The 18212-nt window shown below is 37.8% G+C and overlaps 1 protein-coding gene across 2 annotated transcripts; it reads right to left on the minus strand.

Annotated features, from left to right (window-relative positions):
- Positions 1–904: 904 nt before the first annotated feature.
- ZSWIM2 (zinc finger SWIM-type containing 2) lies at positions 905–16472 on the minus strand. Of its 2 annotated transcripts, none has more exons than XM_058664234.1 (9): positions 16260–16314; positions 15084–15160; positions 13525–13612; positions 10765–10975; positions 8432–8683; positions 6148–6232; positions 5086–5192; positions 2669–2822; positions 905–1731 (listed from the first exon to the last, which is right to left on the minus strand). In XM_058664234.1, exons 2-9 carry the CDS (start codon positions 15087–15089, stop codon positions 1012–1014), a joined length of 1623 nt encoding a protein of 540 aa, XP_058520217.1. In that variant the 5' UTR covers positions 15090–15160; positions 16260–16314; the 3' UTR covers positions 905–1011. The 2 variants fall into 2 exon arrangements, with proteins under 2 accessions (XP_058520217.1, XP_058520216.1); XM_058664233.1 differs by having other exon boundaries at positions 906–1731; positions 13525–13565; positions 16260–16472.
- Positions 16473–18212: the final 1740 nt, after the last annotated feature.

An 18212-nucleotide genomic window follows, 5' to 3' on the forward strand; every position in this document is an offset into this window, starting at 1 on the left:
GTTGCTTGAAAATAAAATTGTGAAATAGATTTGGCTTACTTCAAAGCACTATGTTTTTCTATTTTTGTTAAAGATTTGTTTATTTTTATTGGGAAGTCATATTTACAGAGAGGAGAGAGAAAGATCTTTCTTCCAACAGTTTACTTCTTGACCACCAAGCGGCTGCAACCCCAGAGCTGAGCTGATCTGAAGCCACAAGCTTCTTCCAGGTCTCCCACATGGGTGAAGGGTCCCAAGGCTTTGGGCTGTCCTCGATTGCATTCCCAGGCCATAGGTAGGGAGACGGAGGGAGACGCATGGTAAATGGAGCAGGCAGGGCACAAATTGGTGCCACTATGGGATCTCAGTGGGTTCCAATGTTGAAGACTTTAGCCACTAGGCTACCATACTGGGCCCAACACTTTATTTTTCTTTGGTGAAAAATGGAACTAACAAGTAGGCTTTAGTTTATTTTTGGTGCAAAATAATTTTTATTTTATGTACAAAAAATTGTTTTAAAAGAATAAGAAATTCATGTTTTTCTTATGCATTTGGTGATTATTAGTACAAGAAAAATAGAAAGAAATGCACAAATGTCTGGAAACATTTGCTAGATATTACAGGATAATTGCAAAAATAGTGATTCAAAGCAGAGGAAATATTTCCTTAATTTAAGTTAAAAATTAATGTTCAATAAGATGTAAAAGTTCTAATTTTTCATAATTTACAGCATTTTGAATCTTATCAAGATAAATCATGCTGTAAGTAATGGGTATTTACCTGTTACAAGCAATGGGGTGTTCACCTCCAAGTATTGTAAATGATTCATATATTAGTAAGCAGGACAACAGAATTTTACATATTTTTCAAGAGTGTGTATGCAGTTTTAAAGTTCTACAAATAAAATATTTTATAATCAATAACTTACATTTTTGATAATCAAAGTATTTTTCCACAGTTGAAACTTTCCAGTACTGAAGATATTTTAGTTTGCTTTATATTTAAAGAGATTATAGGCCATGAAAGTTTTGTCTAATTTCCACCCTTATATGGATTACATCTTTCAGACAAGCTAAGTTTAGTTATACCCCAATTGATAGTAAGACTTAAATCTTCTGGAAGTAAGGTACCTGTTCTCTTATTTTCCTCTCTTATTTGAGTACCAAGGGTCTTCTTTGGTTTGTGTTTAATGCATTTAACGGTTTTTGTTGTCTTTAAATTTTGGTTAGTGGGGTATTTTTCACTAAAACCGGTGGGTTCCATTCTAGTGGGACAAAAAATATTCTTGTGAGCAAGGGAGGGAAGAAATGTTTGGTATGGTATTTTCCCAAATGGTCTAGTGGGTAAATCTTGAAGATATGTGGGGAAGTGTTGGCTAATTTTACATTCATAGATTGCTTTTTTTGACTTTGAATCATCTAATTTGGTAGAGCAGATAGCATCATCTTCTGTTAAATTCTGACAGTTATCTGTTGGACTCTGAGATGTATTCACTTTTTCAGAATTACACTGATGTATACTTGGTAAAATTCCATGTCGATTTTGCTGCAAGATTAATCCAATACAAGGAATAAGAAGTTCTGGTTCTTCCTGCTTTGAGGCCTGAGTGATGTCTATGTTTGAGTCAGCCTGATGTGCTTGTCCATTCTTTGCAGTATCTTTCCAGATTAAAGGGTTATAGATAACTTGTCCATCAATAGGGCATGAGTTGCACTTGTGGAGTAGCCAGTTGTCAATACATTTCCTATGAAACTTAAAAGAAGTCATAAGTTAAACAGAGGTATAACTATCACATTTATACTCTATAGTGTTAACTAAGTTTTGTCAAGTTTCATCATTATAGAATCTCTTAGCAAAAATGGTTGATAATTATGATTTATGAAGCTTATGGAAATACTTTGAAGCTTACTTACAAATGTGATTGATTTATAAATCAAACTTTTACTTTCAATAGTAAAATGCAAAGCCTCTTATGGGAATCATATTTGTAAAAGTCCATATCAAGTTCACTAGAAAGTCACTACTTTAATATATCAGTTTCACTGCTAATTCATAAGAAATAAAAAATATTAGAAAATTTAAAAAAATACAAATCAATTCAAGTTGCAAATTGATACGATTATGGAAAGCTGAAGTGCCAAATCACATTTTGGGGATTAAAACAAACTATTTGCCATTTCAAGTAAGAATTAACTATAAATGTTTATTTAATAAATTATGTTATCCAAGAAAAATTTAATCATTAGATACATTGTAATATCTGATTTTAATTCCAATGAGTACATATGAAACAATCAATCATGTCAATTTAGGCATTTCTGTTTCCTGTAAATGATCATGAAAATAAACTATATAGCAACATGTTAGTAGGCTATGAGCTTTTTCCTTTTCGTGCAGTCAAAGCAGTTAAAGAAATCTATCCTGGAGTGCCATTTTATCTTTCAGAGAGGTACACACAATGATGAATTTTAACCAATGAAAATAAATCCTGAGAAGGAAGAGTTACCTTCTCAGTCTCTGTTTCAACTTTCTACATTTTCTGTGCTATTTGAACATCTCTGGAGAGAATACAAGTTAAAAGTGAGAAATTTAAATTGTTAATTCATTGTTTTAAAAAAACGCCCTCTAGCGGAAGCCACAGTACAGAAAAAATATGATAATTATTTATGATTATTAGTATTTTTTTTACCTTGTGAGTACATGGTAGTGAGCGTGTATACTGACCAAGATGAAATGCCTTCAAACAAAGTCGACATTGGTAGCCCGGACTAAGCAGTTTGCTGTTCTTTGTAATCAGTAGCAGAGGTAACGATTTTAACACATATTCTGGTGTGTGAACTTGACTGAATGAGAATAAACATAGAGATAAGTAGGTTCACAAGTGACTTCAGATCTGGAAGTAACCAGTAACACAGGTAAAAAATCGTCTAAATAAAAAATGCTATTGAACATTTTCTTAAACGAAAGATAGCAAATGTCATTTATTACAAAGGCAAAAATATAAACTGTATTGATTTATATAAGATATGGACATAATTTAATAAAGTTTAATTTTGTGATATAAAATGGATATTTTAAAATTTTTATGGCTTCATTTTTATTCATTTGTCTCAGCTCTGGCTGATGAGGCCACTTAGGGAGTGAACCGGCACACACAAGATTTTTCTGTCTCCCCTTCTCTTTGAAAATCTGTCTTCCTAATAAAAATCATTAAATCTTTTTTTGAAGTTCATGTTTCTCATTATTTTTAAGGCATATCTTCACTATGCCACATAAATTACGTTTACCAAGATCATTTAACTTAAAAACAACCTTTTAAGGTTATCAAGTAATTTTTATTTATTTTCTGTTCCTGGAATGTCTACCCTCCTCTAAACTTCTTTCCAACTCCTGGCCCTCCAATATCTCTCAGTCCAATCTTTAGTAATACAATTTATCATTCTATTAGGATAATTTATAGTGCGTCGTCAGGAGAAATGGCAATGAAGAGTTGTAAGAGTTTAATATCCCACAAGAGTTCTGCTCTCCTGAGAAGTGGGATGCTCACAGGGTCCAGAATAAAAGCTCACTGGAGTTTAAAATAAACATATCTGTATGTGAGTCTGCCTAGATGTGGAGGGATCCAAGTGTGTGGCAAGAGGGAGCAGAAAGGTGGTGGGATGGGGGCTTTGAAGCAAAAAGAAAAAGAAGGTTTTTCTTCTTTTCCTGGTGTGGATAATTTCTATTTAAATATTTAAAGAGCAGTGCACACAGACCCTGATACACATGGAGAATATGGCAGACACTCGGTACAGCAGCAAAGGAAGGAAAACAGAGCTAATTGGACAACTAACTCAGCAAACAAGGACAGAAAAAAATCTGGTGAACGGAGGCTTGAGGTCGACTATATCAGTCGACAGACATTGGGAGGCTTGCCTCATACTGGACAGGCGAAATCGACAACATCTCAGAACTACATAAAGCACTTGGTCGGAACCCTCATAGCACGTACTACATTGGGACCCTGGGCTGATATCTGGAGGCTGTTCCCCATCTTGGGGTAGTAGTAAATATCCTTGTATTTTTCTTTCTTAAATTTTGAAATACAAAGAGACAGATTTGCATCCACTGCTCACTCACCCAATGCTTCCAACGGCCAGAACTGGGCAAGGAACACACTTTTGGTAACCTAGGTGGGTGACACAGACTCATATACTTGAGCCATCACCCATTTTTCCCAGGGCTCACTTGAGTAGGAAGTTCGAATTGTGAACAGCACTAGGATTTAAACTCAGGCCCTTCAACATCATATGCAGCTATCTTAATTGCTGTCTTAAGTACTGGTCAAAATGCCTTTGTAGTTCTTTTTCTATGATTTATTGTATTTTTATTGGAAAGTCAGATATACAGAGAGGAGGAGAGACAGAGAGGAAGATCTCCATCTGATGGTTCACTCCTCAAGCAGTAGCAACAGCTGGAGCTGTGCCGATCCGAAGCCAGGAGCCCAGAGCCTCTTCTGGGTCTCCCATGTGGATGCAGGGTGTCAAGGTTTTGTGCCATCCTCAACTACTCTCCCACGCCACAGGCAGGGAGCTAATGGGAAGTGGTGCCATCAGGATATGAACTAGCTCCCATAAGGGATCCCGGTGTGTACAAGGCGAGGACTTTAGCAACTAGGCTATCACGCCAGGCCCTGTATTTCTCTTTATGTAACCAATGTTACTTTAATTTTACACTTATTGGGTGAGGACACTCCTTTAATAACTAATATTATATCTTGCACAATTATTAATAACATAAACATGTATTGCCTATTTAATTTGTATAATGCACAAACAATTCCTACAATGTTAGTTTTACGAATATTCCTATTTTAAAGACAAGGAAATGTGACAGAAAAAAGTGATGTAATTAGCCCCCATGTCACACAAAGAACATGTAAACTAGGATGGGATTCAGAAAGTGTGACTCTAGAGTCTTGCTGTTTACTTGCAAGGAATAATATTACACAATATGTATACATTTCTAAGTAGATATTTCATAAATGAATGAATACAAATTATTTGACCTGAAAAATTATCTTAAACTCCATGTCATTCAATGATATGCAAATTTTTAAACCCTCACCCTTTCTTTTCTTGAGATTGTGTTACATTCTCTTCTCTTTCACTTGTAGAAGCTGTATGTTTTACATCTGATCTTTTTTCTAGAGATCTCCATTTTTGGTTTCTCTTCTAAAATAGGTAAAGAGCAAATGTTATATTTCAAATCACTGAAATTTGTGTTTTATGGCTAGAGTTCCTAAAAATAATGTGTATACTCATAAATTCTAAACTTATTTTTTTAAAGGTTTATTTATTTTCATTACAAAGTCAGATATACAGAGAGGAGGAGAGACAGAGAGCAAGATCTTCCGTCAAATGTTTCACTCCCTAAGTGAGCACAACGGCCGGTGCTGCACCGATCCAAAGCCAGGAACCAGGAACCTCTTCTGGGTCTCCCACACGGGCAGGGTCCCAAAGCTTTGGGCCATCCTCAACTGCTTTCCCAGGCCACAAGCAGCGAGCTGGGTGGGAAGTAGAGCTACTGGGATTAGAACCGATACCCATATGGGATCCCGGCACATTCAAGCGAGGACTTTAGCTGTTAGGCCACGCCGCCGGGCCCTAAACTTTTTTTTACCGCATTGTAGAATTATTATTTGAGTCCCATGTGCTATTATATAACCACTATAATGACATTTTAAAAATCACTTATGATTATTCCATAGATTTTATTTTCTTATATAGTAAGAAGTAGAATTATTTAGCAATACATATATGCTTTAAGTATGCCATTCATATGACCTCAATAGATTCACATACTTCATTGTTAACGTAAGATACTTTTGACAAGCCAGTGTGCAAATATTGATGTTTTTAAAACAAATTTTCAAATTAGATGATTATAATTTCCGTTAAGATTTATTTATAATGTCAGAAGGTATTTGTGATTGTATTTTATAAATTACCAGTATAAGAACTGATTAGTTTGTACATCAATATAAAGCAAGTTTTCCTAAAAGTGTGATTTCAGGTTTTTATTAAAAACTCACTAGTTGTATTCCAGAATGTTACCTAGTATTCTTAAGTTTACAAAACAGGACAAATTACTATCAACTCTGTATTAGTTTCAAGACAGATACTGTACCTCCCGAAATGTAAAAGTATGAGAAAGATGGCAGCAGCTATCAAAGCATTCCTGGCATAAGTGGTATTCCACACATGTGGTACACCTGAAAATTCCAAACAACAAAGCATGTAAGAGCAAACATTTAGTTATTGTCATAGCTTCGGATGAAAATTTGATGAAAATCTGATGAAACCTTTCAGAGGCCTACACAAAGCATTTCCCAAGTCATGCTATGTGTTAGTTTCCTACTGCTGCTGTAAAAACAAACAAACAAACATACAAACAAAAAAACAGCAAATTTATCAGCTTGAACAACACTAATTTGTTATCTTATGGTTCTGTTGGGTGGAAGCCTGACATGACCAGCACGGGCTACAAGCAGGCAGGGCTGTGTGACTGCGCAGGCTCTAGGGGAGAACCCATTGCCTGGCTTTCCCACTATCTCTACGGGCTGCCTACATTTCTTGTCTGTTGCCTCTTCTCCATCTTCAAAGAAAACAGTGCAGCATCAGTCTCCCTTTCTTCCACAGTCACATTTTCCTCTGATTCTCTTGCCTCACTCTTCACCTCTGAAAATCCTTCTGACTACACAAGCTTTATCCAGGTAATCCGGGATAACTTCAATATTTCAAGAAGCCCTAATTCATCTGCAATCTTAAATTCCCTTATGACATGTAACCTAACAAGTTTGGGGAGTAATGATATGGACACATATTAGTTTGATGATACCTTCCCAGTGTATCTGAGCTTTCATCTATATTTGATGAACAAAATTCTTTTTTCTTTAGAGATTTATTTACTTTTATTGCAAAGTCAGATATACAGAGAGAGGGCCCAGTGCGATAGCCTAGCAGGTAAAGTCCTTGCCTTGAACGCACCAGGATCCTATATGGACGCCAGTTCTAATCCCGGCAGCTCTACTTCCCATCCACCTCCCTACTTGTGTCCTGGGAAAACAGTCAAGGACGGCCCAAAGCTTTGGGACATTGCACCTGTGTGGGAGACCCTGAAAAACCTCCTGGCTACTGGCTTCGGTTTGGCTCAGCTCCGGCCATTGTGGCCACTTGGGCAGTGAATCATCACATGGAAGATCTTCTCTGTCTCTCCTCCTCTATGTATATCTGCCTTCCCAATAAAAGTAAATAAGTCTTTAAAAAAAATAACAGATCTACAGAGAGGAAGAGAGACAGAGAAGAAGATCTTCTGTCCAATGATTCGCTCACCAAGTGACCACAAAGGCCAGTGTTGCACCAATCTGAAACCAGGAACCAGGAACTTCCTCCATGTCTCCCACGCAGGTGTAGGGCCCCAAGGCTTTGGGCCATCCTCAACTGCTTTCCCAGGCCACAAGCAGGGAGCTGGATGGGAAGTGGGGCTGCCAGGATTAGAACCAGCACCCATATGGGATTCTGGCACGTTCAAGGCGAGGACTTTGGCCGCTAGGCCACTGCGCCGGGCCCTTGCTTATCAAAATTCTTACAGGATTCACACTAGATACTGTAACTTGATTACCCAGTGATTCTTTTTTCCTTCAAGATTTATTTATTTTTATTGGAAATAGAAATTTACAGGGAGCTCCTCTATTGTCTCGTTCACTCCTCAAATGATGGAAACAGCTGGAGCTGAGCCTATCTGAAATCAGGAGCCAGCAACTTTTTCTGGGTCTTAGGCTGTCTCTTCATTCTGTTATTTTCCCTGCTATGCAGAAAGTTCTGAGTTTGATATATTCCTATTTGTCTAGTTTTTAAATTATTATTTTTTAATTGGAAAGTCAGATATACAGAGAGGCGGAGAGACAGAGAGGGAGATCTTCCATCTGATGGTTCACTCCCCAAGTGGCCACAATGGCTGCAGCTGAGCCAATCCTAAGGCAGAAGCCCAGTGCTTCTTCTGGGTCTCCCATGTGGATGCAGGGTGTCAAGGTTTTGGGCTGACCTAGACTGCCTTCCCAGGTCACAAGCAGGGAGCTGGATGGGAAGCAGGGCTGCCAAGATCAGAATGGGTGCCCACATGGGATCCTGGTGTGTTCAAAGCGAGGACTTTAGCTGCTAGGCTATCGCACTGGGCCCTTGCTTAGTTTTCAAAAAATGATTTGTTTCAATTTATTTGAAAGGCAGAGACATAGAAAAGAAGAGAAAAGCAGAGACAGATCTTCCATGTGCTTGTTCATTCTTCAAATGGCAGCAACAGCTAAAACTAGACCACCTAGGCTTCAATGCTTCCTAAAGTAAAAAACAAACCAAAAACCCTCAACACCCCCCCAATCAAGCATGCAAGTTACTGTTTCAGTGGTGACACTTACTTATAACATTTTCCCTCAATTGGAAATTGTTTACAGTTGTTACAGGGGATACCAAGGTGTTTGTCTAGCCGCTCTTTCTCAGATATAGTCACAAGGTTGTTAGAGTTCTTGAATTCTTCCAAAATAAGTTTTAATGGTGCAAATCCTTTCCTGCACAGAGGACATTTCAACATGGAAGTGTCTGATGTCATATTCTGATAATTAGCCAAGATTTTCATGCATTTTATATGAACGCTCTTGCCACAGCCAAATCTATGAGAAATAAAATTCATGCTTATCATTTGTATATAACAGTTTTAAATAGATATACTGTAATGGTATAACCATGTTATATTTTTTATACTATAAAGTTTTTTGTACTACCATCTTTACACCCCTTAAAAATATAATGAACTATATTATTGTACAAATAGTCAATCCAATCTATTGTGTTCAATTTAGCATATAATTTCTTTAAAGATTTATTGATTCATTTTTCTTTTGAAAAGGCACACACACACACACACATATATATATATATATATATATATATATATATATATAGAGAGAGAGAGAGAGAGAGAGAGAGAGAGAGAGAGAAGAGACAAAGATCTTCTGTTTGCTGGCTCATTCCCAGACGGTTGCAATAGTTGGAGCTGGGCTGCTCTGATTGAAGCCAGGAGCCAGGAGCTTATTTTGAGTCTCCCACATGGGTGCAGGGTCCCAAAGCCTTGCGCGATCCTTGAATGCCTCCTCAGGCCACAGGCAGGGAGCAGGATGGGAAGTGAAGGAGCCAGGACAGAAACTTGTATGAGATCCCAGTGATGGCAAGGCAAGGACTCTAGCCACTAGGCTATAGCGCCAGGCCCTTAGCATATAATTTTAAACTTAAATATACCCTTAGGGGCACAGTGTGATGGCTCACTGGCTGAATCTTCACCTTGAAAGTCCTGGGATCCCATATGGGTGCCAGTTCATGTCCTGGCTGTGCCACTTGCTTTCTAGCTTCCTGCATGTGGCCTAGGAAAGCAGTCAAAGATGACCTAAAGACTTGGGACACTGTACCCATGTGGAACACCCAGAGCAAGCTCTGGGCTTCTGCTTTGGATGGGCTCAGCAGTGGCCATTGTGGCTATTTGGGTTGTGAGCCAGTGGAAGGAAGATCTTACTTTCTGTCTCTTCTCCCCATCATTCGGATATGCCTTTCCAATAAAGATGATTAGAAAATATATTGCTTCACTTCAATGAAATTTCGAGACTTATATTATTAAAATAATTTCATTTTTTAAAGTAAAAATGATTTTAATCATAATTAATGTAAAGAAATATTATAATAATTACTTAATATTCTTTGAATAAAATGCCTCACTTGAGAGCAGGGGTACCAGCTTATGTTTCCAGAACTCCACAATACATACACATACATAAGGATTATATATTAAAAGAAATATTTGAGGATGTGGCTAATAATTTGACAACATCCAACAGAAAAAAACCACAGGAAAAACTACAAAGTGTATGAAAATTCTGTCAAATTATCTGGAGAAAAAAACATTTTAATAGCAAGAGCTTGCCTAAATTTTGCAAGTCCATCATTATAGTGGCATGCATAGTATGCCTATGAGACTTTCAACAAACATTTGTGCACCATTGAAAAGTTGAACTGTTTAGGTTAGAGATAGAATTTTGCAAAACAAAATAATTCTTGATATTTTCTTTTTTTAAAATTTATTCACTAATTACATTGTATTATGTGACACAGATTCATAGGTACTGGGATTCTCCCTACCCTTCCCCAAACCCTCCCACCATGGTGGATTCCTCCACCTTGTTGCATAACCACAGTTCAAGTTCAGTTGAGATTCCCTCATTGCAAGCATATACCAAACATAGAGTCCAGCATCTAAAATTGAAATGACAATGAGGTGGTCACAGAATGTGGTTAAGAACTCGCATTTATTTTTAACATATTGGTTATTCAATACTATGTCAATTTCATAATGATGTAAATTTTTGCTGATGGTATGTTGGAGCTTTTAGTTCTTGATATTTTCAAAGTCAATAATATTTTCCACAGCATTTATTCATGTGAACAAAACAAAAACAGAGCAGAAGGAAGGATAATTTTGCAATTATATTTTTAATTTTCAGCTTTATAATACAGGCTAGAAATCTTTGGAGTAAGAACAGAACCTCTTATAAGACATTAGGAAATAGAAGAACAGCAACCATAACTAACTGTAAATAAAGCTTTGTTATTTTTCCTCTATCAACATATCTCATAGTGTGAGTCCTGGCGAGCACTAAAATATAATTTTCATGAATGTTTAGAATACAAAGAAAAAAGTCATTACCTGCAAAAGGTGACAGGAAGCTTTTTCTCTAAAAATACCTCTTGACAAATCGAGCATACATCCTCTGAATCAATTTCCTTCTGCTGAGTGTATTCCCTTTCTTCAGCAAGTGCATTTTCAACATTTGTTTTAGGTTGGGGAGTTTGAACTTTATGCACCCCACACAGCAAGTCATTTATTTCTCCTTCTACAAGACCTAACTGCAGGGCAGCTAATGAAAAATCCAGAAATATCTTAATTTGCTGGCAAAACTGGAGACACAAAGGAGTAATAATTTATGCTGAAAGTTACAATTTTTTTTCACATATCAGAAAAATAGCTTTGGTTATTGGTTACACTGTCATTTTTCCACTTCATCGCATTCTTTTCAGAATCAAAGGATCAAAACAGAGTCGCTTATAAAAAGAAAGGAAACTACCTCTTTTTCCCTTGTTACTGAAACCAGAACATTAAAATGGTTTTCAATGTAACAGTGCCTATCCTTGGGTGTCATAATCCTTTCATTTTGATCTGTTCCATTGTCCATAGATTTGTGTGTTTATTTGAGAGGGAAGGAAGGAGGAAGAGAGACAGAGAGAGAGAAAAAAACAATTTTTACCCATTTGTTCACTACCCAGATGGCAGCAAAGACAGGGGTTAAGCCAGGCAGAAGCCAGGAGCCAGGAACTTCTTGCTGGTGTACCATGTGGATGGCAGGGGCCCAACATTTGGACCATCTTCCAATTGCTTTTCTTAGGCCATCAGCAGAGAACTGGATTGGGGGAAAAAAAGCTGCGATACCAACTGGTGCCTATATGGGATACTATTGTCACAGCCAGCAGCTTTATATGCTATGCCACAACACCAGTCCCCTACAATATATTTCTTTGCCTAGAAGCTTAGGAAAGTGACATGGGAAAATAGTGTTAAGAATAAGACTCTGAATACAAAGTCAATATTTAACTTGGTAAGGATAAAATAGAAAATAATATATGTGAAATCATACAACCTAGTCCTCGTACTTTAAGGCTTTTGGAAGGAGATTAAGCAAAGAGTGCCACTTTAGAAAGAATATCTGTCTGGAGCATTAAGGAGGAAGCAGTGAAAAGCAGGAAGCTGCAAAGAAGAGTGCTGTGGGCTGAGGCACGTTGACTAAAGGTGAGAATGAAGAAGAGATGGGAATATGTGACAACAGAGTGAATAAACAGAGGATTTGTGCAATTGCTAGATACATGGGAGCAGAGAACAGGAGAGGAACATTTAGGAGAATTCCAAGCTTTCTAGTTTTGTGGAAGAAATAAAAAGAAAGCCAACATGTGAAACTAAATGTCATACAGCAGCACAAATGGAAGAAATTTGATATTTAAAATACTACTAAGAAAAAAAAAAACTAAGAACCTCTAAATTGAATTGAAAATACTGGTCTGTTAATAAATGTGAGAATCACCAGAATAGAGTTAGCAATTGGAAACATGTAAAATGGTGGAGGTTTCTAAAACAATATATGGAGTGAGAGAAGAAAACAAAGGAAAAATCTTGTAAAATACTAATATTGATCTATTATTCAGTCAGCTTTTATACTCTTATTGCACTTAAGTAACAGTTGGGGGCAGGAAATGAGCTTGATTAAATAAAACCATTAAATTAAAAAGCAAAGCCCAAAAGTTTGTCACTTTATAGTTATCCCAAACATGAAATTTAAATTGCAGTTCTTAGCTGGGTCTGATAAAGGCTAAAACACACCTCAACTACAGGTAACACTTTCATAATGACAGAATAAAATAATTGACCTATAATACAATTATTTGTTTCATGTTTTAGAAAAGGATGTATTTGAAAGGCAGAGAGAGAAACAGAGGTAGACATCTATACAGAGTTGGGGGGAGGAGGGAAGAGGGAGAAAATCTTCTAATTTTAGTCTCACACATTATGGCTGTATCAGCCAGACCCAGGCTCAAGGCAGGATCCAAGAATTCCATACGGTCGTCCACATGGTGGCAGGGACCCAAGTATGTGGACCATCATTTGCTGCTTTCCTCGGAGCATTAGTAAGCAGCTAAGTCAGAAGTGGAGCAGCCGGGACTCCAACCAGGGGCACACAAGGTGCTGGCCCCTCTCTTCTATTTTGGAGGCCTCTGGATGTTAGTTATATGACCATATGCCTAAATATAAACTCCATCTAGGTGTTAAGAACTTTAAAAAAAATCCAGAAAGCATTTTTGTTTTCAAAACTATTCAGTAACTGTTTCTGGAATTTTGAAAATTGCAGTGTGGTGGGCCTGGTGCTGGAGCAGGTTAAGCTGCGTCCCGTGTTAGTGATGGCTGTCTGCTGTGCTTTCCGTATGACCTCCTGCCAATGCATCTTGGAAGGCAGTGGATCATGTCCCAGGAGCTTGGGCCCCGCCCACTCAGGAGACCCAGAAGGGGCACAGAGCTCCTGACTTCAGCTGGACCCTGCTCTCGCTGTTGTGTAGGCATCCGTGGAATAAATCAGTAGATGGAAGGTCTGTGTCTCTGTGTCACTCTTTCAAGGGAATGAAAACAATTATATTTTTAGATACAAGGAAATATGGTGAAAATTTTTTTCAATTCATGAAAGAATCTGTTCTCTAACAAATAACTGGTTACTGTTTCATCATAGTTTTTATTGCCTTCATTTGAAAATGGCATATGAAGCTACTAATTCATTAAGAAAAAATGTTCAATAAACCATATTTTTATACTTGTTTATTTCCAATTAACAACAAAAACAAAAATAAGTAATAAAATCCAAAAACTTACATTCATGATTTCTGGGAAGCTTGAATTTTTTCAACAAGATCCTAATATTCATAGGCAGAAAAGAGTAAAGCATTATTTTTGACACAGTCTGAAAAGAGTAAAAAATTTTAGAATAGAGGCAGCATTGCAATGCTTATATTGCTGGAAGTATTATGATTAAACGTAAAGCTCTCAGCAATTTTTTTGCTATACTAGTTTAATTTATAATAAACTTAAGATAAGCATATGTACGAAAAGGTATGATTAATGAAAAATAAAAGACATTTATAGTAGAAATTTTCAACGTGCATGTATTTCATAGCCCTAAATGGAAAAACAGTAAGTAAAATTAGATATCCCAAGCACTTCCTTTAAATTTTGCTGGAACTGTCATAATTTTTAGGATAGAGTCCAAATTATTTTTTTCCTACCTATACCATTTCATATATGATGGAAAATATTTTAAATACCTGTAATTAAAATGAAATATGACTTTTAAGAAATAGGAATATAATACATTGTTAATATATTAGAATTTTAATATATTAAATATGTACTGATATTTCCATTTAATATATTGTTAAAATGCAATAACATGCAAAATGCTTTTACATTACATAAAAATAAAAACAGAATGCCCTTGTCTGACTTCAAATCAAAGTGGAAAAAAGCTACTTTATAATCATAATACCAAATTTCAAGTTTTGAAGTGACTATTTTTATCTTTATGTCAAGAGGTGCAAATATAAGTGTTAGTAAATTCTTAATAAAAACTGATCAAAACAAAACAGCAAAACACTAGTAAATAAAATCTTAAAAAATAGGATACATTTTTTATTAATAAAGCATTAGAAACATGACATACATTGCTTTCTGAAATTCTTTTTTCTCTTAAGTATCAATTCCAAATTATCTAATACTTTGTATTAGATAACTAATACAAAGAAACTCATACTTTGTTGACATGAGTATAGGTAGGCAAAACAAAATGGGCTCAAGTGGGTTAAACTAAATGGGATTTTTTTCCCCATGACTGGGATGAATTACCCTATAAATTGGTTCTAACACTAAAGTAAGAGTTCCAGATTTGACAGAAATAATCTTCAACAGAGTCCTATTTCAATCTTGTAAGAGTCATATGCAAATGTTCATTGCAAAGGAATATTTTCTGAAACTTGGTCAATATGATCCAGTAAGGAAAGGTCAAATACTTTCAGTTCCTTTGTCTATAAGTGGAAAACACATCACTTTATTTAAAAAAATGTATTATTTGAAGCCCAAAGTTTTTGAAGTACCAAAATATCTCAGAATGAACTACACAATCATCAGTGAGATGAATCAAATTTATTTCCCCTGCTTGTAGTTCGACTTCACAGACATACCTAATGAGAATCTAAAATTTGATTTTTTTGCTGCGTGAAAACATAATAAAAATGTTCTCAATTTAAATTCACCCAATTTTCACAATGAAATGAAATACTGAAAATGTATAGGTAAGCTAATATCATGTTGATATTTTATTCTTCCAACACCAATTTCTTTAAAACACCAAGATGTTCCTCTGTAAAAAAGTCACCTACCAGCATATATGCTTACACAGTTCTTCTCCTTTCAGAAATGTGGAACAGTTACAAACATGAGGATTTCCTAAGAAAACCTATAAAGAAAAACACTTTTTAACAACATGAATTGATTAGAGTTCTGGCAGAACTAAATTGAAATACAATTGTTGAAGAAAGAATTTAAATTATGAGATTTTGAAGAGTTGAACAGAGTCCTAGAAAACCGTAATGCCTAGGCTGATTATTCACTTTTTAATTTTTTTGCTTTGGTTACCAACTTGTATTATCAATCAAGGAGATTTTTATGTGACTTAAGAAACCTAATTTTCAAAATTTAAAAGAACACCTGTAAATTTCTTAGTGTAATGCATCTTTACCTAGGGGTGCTGCCAGACACCTTCTGTGTGAGGTAACTACTTTTGAATTTTTGTACTGTTCATTTTGTTAGGTGAATTTATGCTAACTTTATTCAAGAAGACAAATGTTATTCACCAACATTATGTTGGCTAATATATAAAATAACATAACTTACATAAAAAAGAAAGTGAAAGGAACGTCTTAAATAACTACAGAGTAGAAAATTTCATAGCTAAAATGTATAATATTTAATATAAATTTCAGAATTACAATGCAGTGCACCAAAATTTTCCATGCTAACTTCTGGAAGGCTGACTATTTTCGGGTGGTAAGAGTGGTCTATCTAAATATGAAAGAGAGACTTTTCAGTAAAATTAAAAATGTATTTTGTTCATTATGGGCTTTCCGAAAAAGTGCAGCCATTTTACAATCCTTTAACAGGGACTTAGTAAAGTTTCATAAAGGTAAAGTGTAAAGCCAAGGTTTTTATTTAATTAGCAAATGTTTACAATTTTGTATAGAGCGTAAGGCTTTTTCATTTCTTGTGACATACAGGGCTAGTAATTGCTAACTAGGGCATGTGATGCAAACCATATCAGAATGTGATGAAACGACCCTTTATGCCTAAAGATCAAGGGGTCATCATTTTAGACACTGGATGCAACTCGACAGCCTACCAGTAGAGAAACCTTGCTGGTAAATTCTATTTCCCTCTTCAATTTGCACGCATTTAGAGTCTGCATCGCCTTTGGGGAGAGGCGACATCTGCAGTGAGGCCTGAGGGAGGCTGCCCCCAGAGCGCCTGGGGTTCCCGGGGTGAATGGGGAAGGCAGTTACTCGGAAATCCTTGTTTTCTGGCTCCTCTTCCCGCAGCAGGAAGCCAGTAGGGCCCATCTCTCGCAGGAGATAGATGCTGCTGCTCAGAGCTTGGTCTTGCTGCTGGCTCAGGCGGCTGCTCAAGTGTCTCCGCCTCCCAGCGGCCTTGGAGCCTCGGCCGAGCATCCTGCGCGGTGCCAGCGGGGGCGGCTCCTAGCTGGGGTTCGCGGAGGCGGCTCCATGACAACCGGCGCTGGCCCGTTGCCCTGGGGATGGCGGTTGGGCTGCGTGGAGTCCCGGCATGCCTTGCGCGGAGTTGGCGCAGCCGACCGAGGGTGGGTGGCTGGAGTAGCGCCCCCAACCGGCGCGTGTTTGTAAAAACTGGCCTCAGGAGGAGCTGTCAGGCCTGTGAGCTCCCGCAGATTGGGCTAGTAAAAATGTTATGTCAAAATCAGTTGCAATCCTGTTAACAGTGTGATATTTGGAGAAGGAAATTACCTTGTGGACATGAATCTTCTTTATCCTACGAAGTTTGGTGACGTTCAACAGTATTGCACATTTTCCAACTGTTCACCACTTACACAGCCAACACTCATGGGGGCAGCCTTAAACAGGAAGCTAGGTTGTTTAAGAAAGTGTGAATGTGCGAGATACTAGTTGTTAAGGTTTCATACATTCTGAAAGAAATTATGTATTAGTAGTTACAACTTTTTAAAGATTTATTTAATTTTTTTATTACAAAGTCAGATATACAGAGAGGAGAGACGGGAAGTTCCTCCGTCCGATGTTTCACTGCCCAAGTGACCTGCAACGGCCGGTGCTGTGCTGATCCGAAGCTAGAAACCTGGAACCTCTTCCGGGTCTCCCACGCAGGTGCAGGGTCCCAAAGCTTTGGGCCGTCCTGGACTGCTTTCCCAGGCCACAGGCAGGGAGCTGGATGGGAAGTGGAGCTTCAGGGATTAGAAACGGCGCCCACATGGGATCCTGGCACGTTCAAGGCGAGGACTTCAGCTGTTAGGCCATGCTGCTGGGCCTAATAGTTACAACTTTTAAAACTGATATGAATGACAAGCGGAGGTTTTAAAATTTTTATTTATTTAGAAGCAGAGCCACAAACAGGAGAGACAAATAGAGATCTTTCTGGGCCCAGGGATTTCTTGGGGGTCTCCCAGGTGGGTGCAGGAGCCCAGGCACGTGGGCCATCCTCCACTGCTTCCCCAGGTATCTTAGGAAGCCAGATTGGAAGTGGAGCAGTGCGGACTTAAACTGGTGCCCATGTTAAGATATTGGTGCCACAGTTCTTGGCTTTATCCACTACACCACAGCATCAACCCCCACGTTTTACAATGTAATAAGATGAATGGTCTTTCCTAGTGAAGGCATTGAATTCAACCACTATTCAGTCTCTTGTACCTATTGTGTGAGTGTGTTTATGCATAATATACAGTTATTTTTAAAATATGTATTTTGAAATTCAGTCTTACAAAGAGTGGGAGGGAGGGAGGGAGGAAGACAGATCTTCCATAGCCAAGAGTTTCTGTATTCCTCATGTGGTGGCAGGGGCCTGAGTACTTGGCTTTTGTCAGGCAGTTAAGAGAGCTGGATCAGAAGTGAAGCAGCAGGGACACAACTGGCTTCTACATGGGATATGAAGATCACAGACTATCACCAGTGGTTCAACTGCCTGTGAGCACAGTTAGGACTCTATAGGGTCTTGGGCCTGGCAAGGTAGCCTTATGGCTAAAGTCCTCACCTTGCACGCACTGGGATCCCCTATGGGAGCCAGTTCAAGTCCCTTTCCTTCACTTTCCATCCAGCTCCCTGCTTGTGGCCTGGGAAAGCAGTCGAGGACGGCTCAAAGCCTTGTTACCCTGCACCCATATGGGAGACCCGGAAGAGACTCCTGGCTCCTGGCTTCTGATTAGTTTAGCTCCAGCCACTTGGGGAGTTTCAGCCACTTAGGGAGTAAGTCAG

Source organism: Ochotona princeps, chromosome 5 (genome assembly GCF_030435755.1).
Source record: "Ochotona princeps isolate mOchPri1 chromosome 5, mOchPri1.hap1, whole genome shotgun sequence".
NCBI lineage: Eukaryota > Metazoa > Chordata > Mammalia > Lagomorpha > Ochotonidae > Ochotona > Ochotona princeps.

Excerpts from the sequence above, each read along its gene's own strand:
- ZSWIM2 (XM_058664233.1), bottom strand. The coding sequence starts at position 16,424 with ATGCTCGGCCGAGGCTCCAAGGCCGCTGGGAGGCGGAGACACTTGAGC. Across the intron at positions 13,566-15,083 it reads CTGTGTAAGCATATATGCTG|GATCTTGTTGAAAAAATTCA; the intron begins GTAGGTGACTTT and ends TATGAATATTAG. Across the intron at positions 6,233-8,431 it reads ATTGAGGGAAAATGTTATAA|GTGTACCACATGTGTGGAAT; the intron begins GTAAGTGTCACC and ends TGGAATTTTCAG.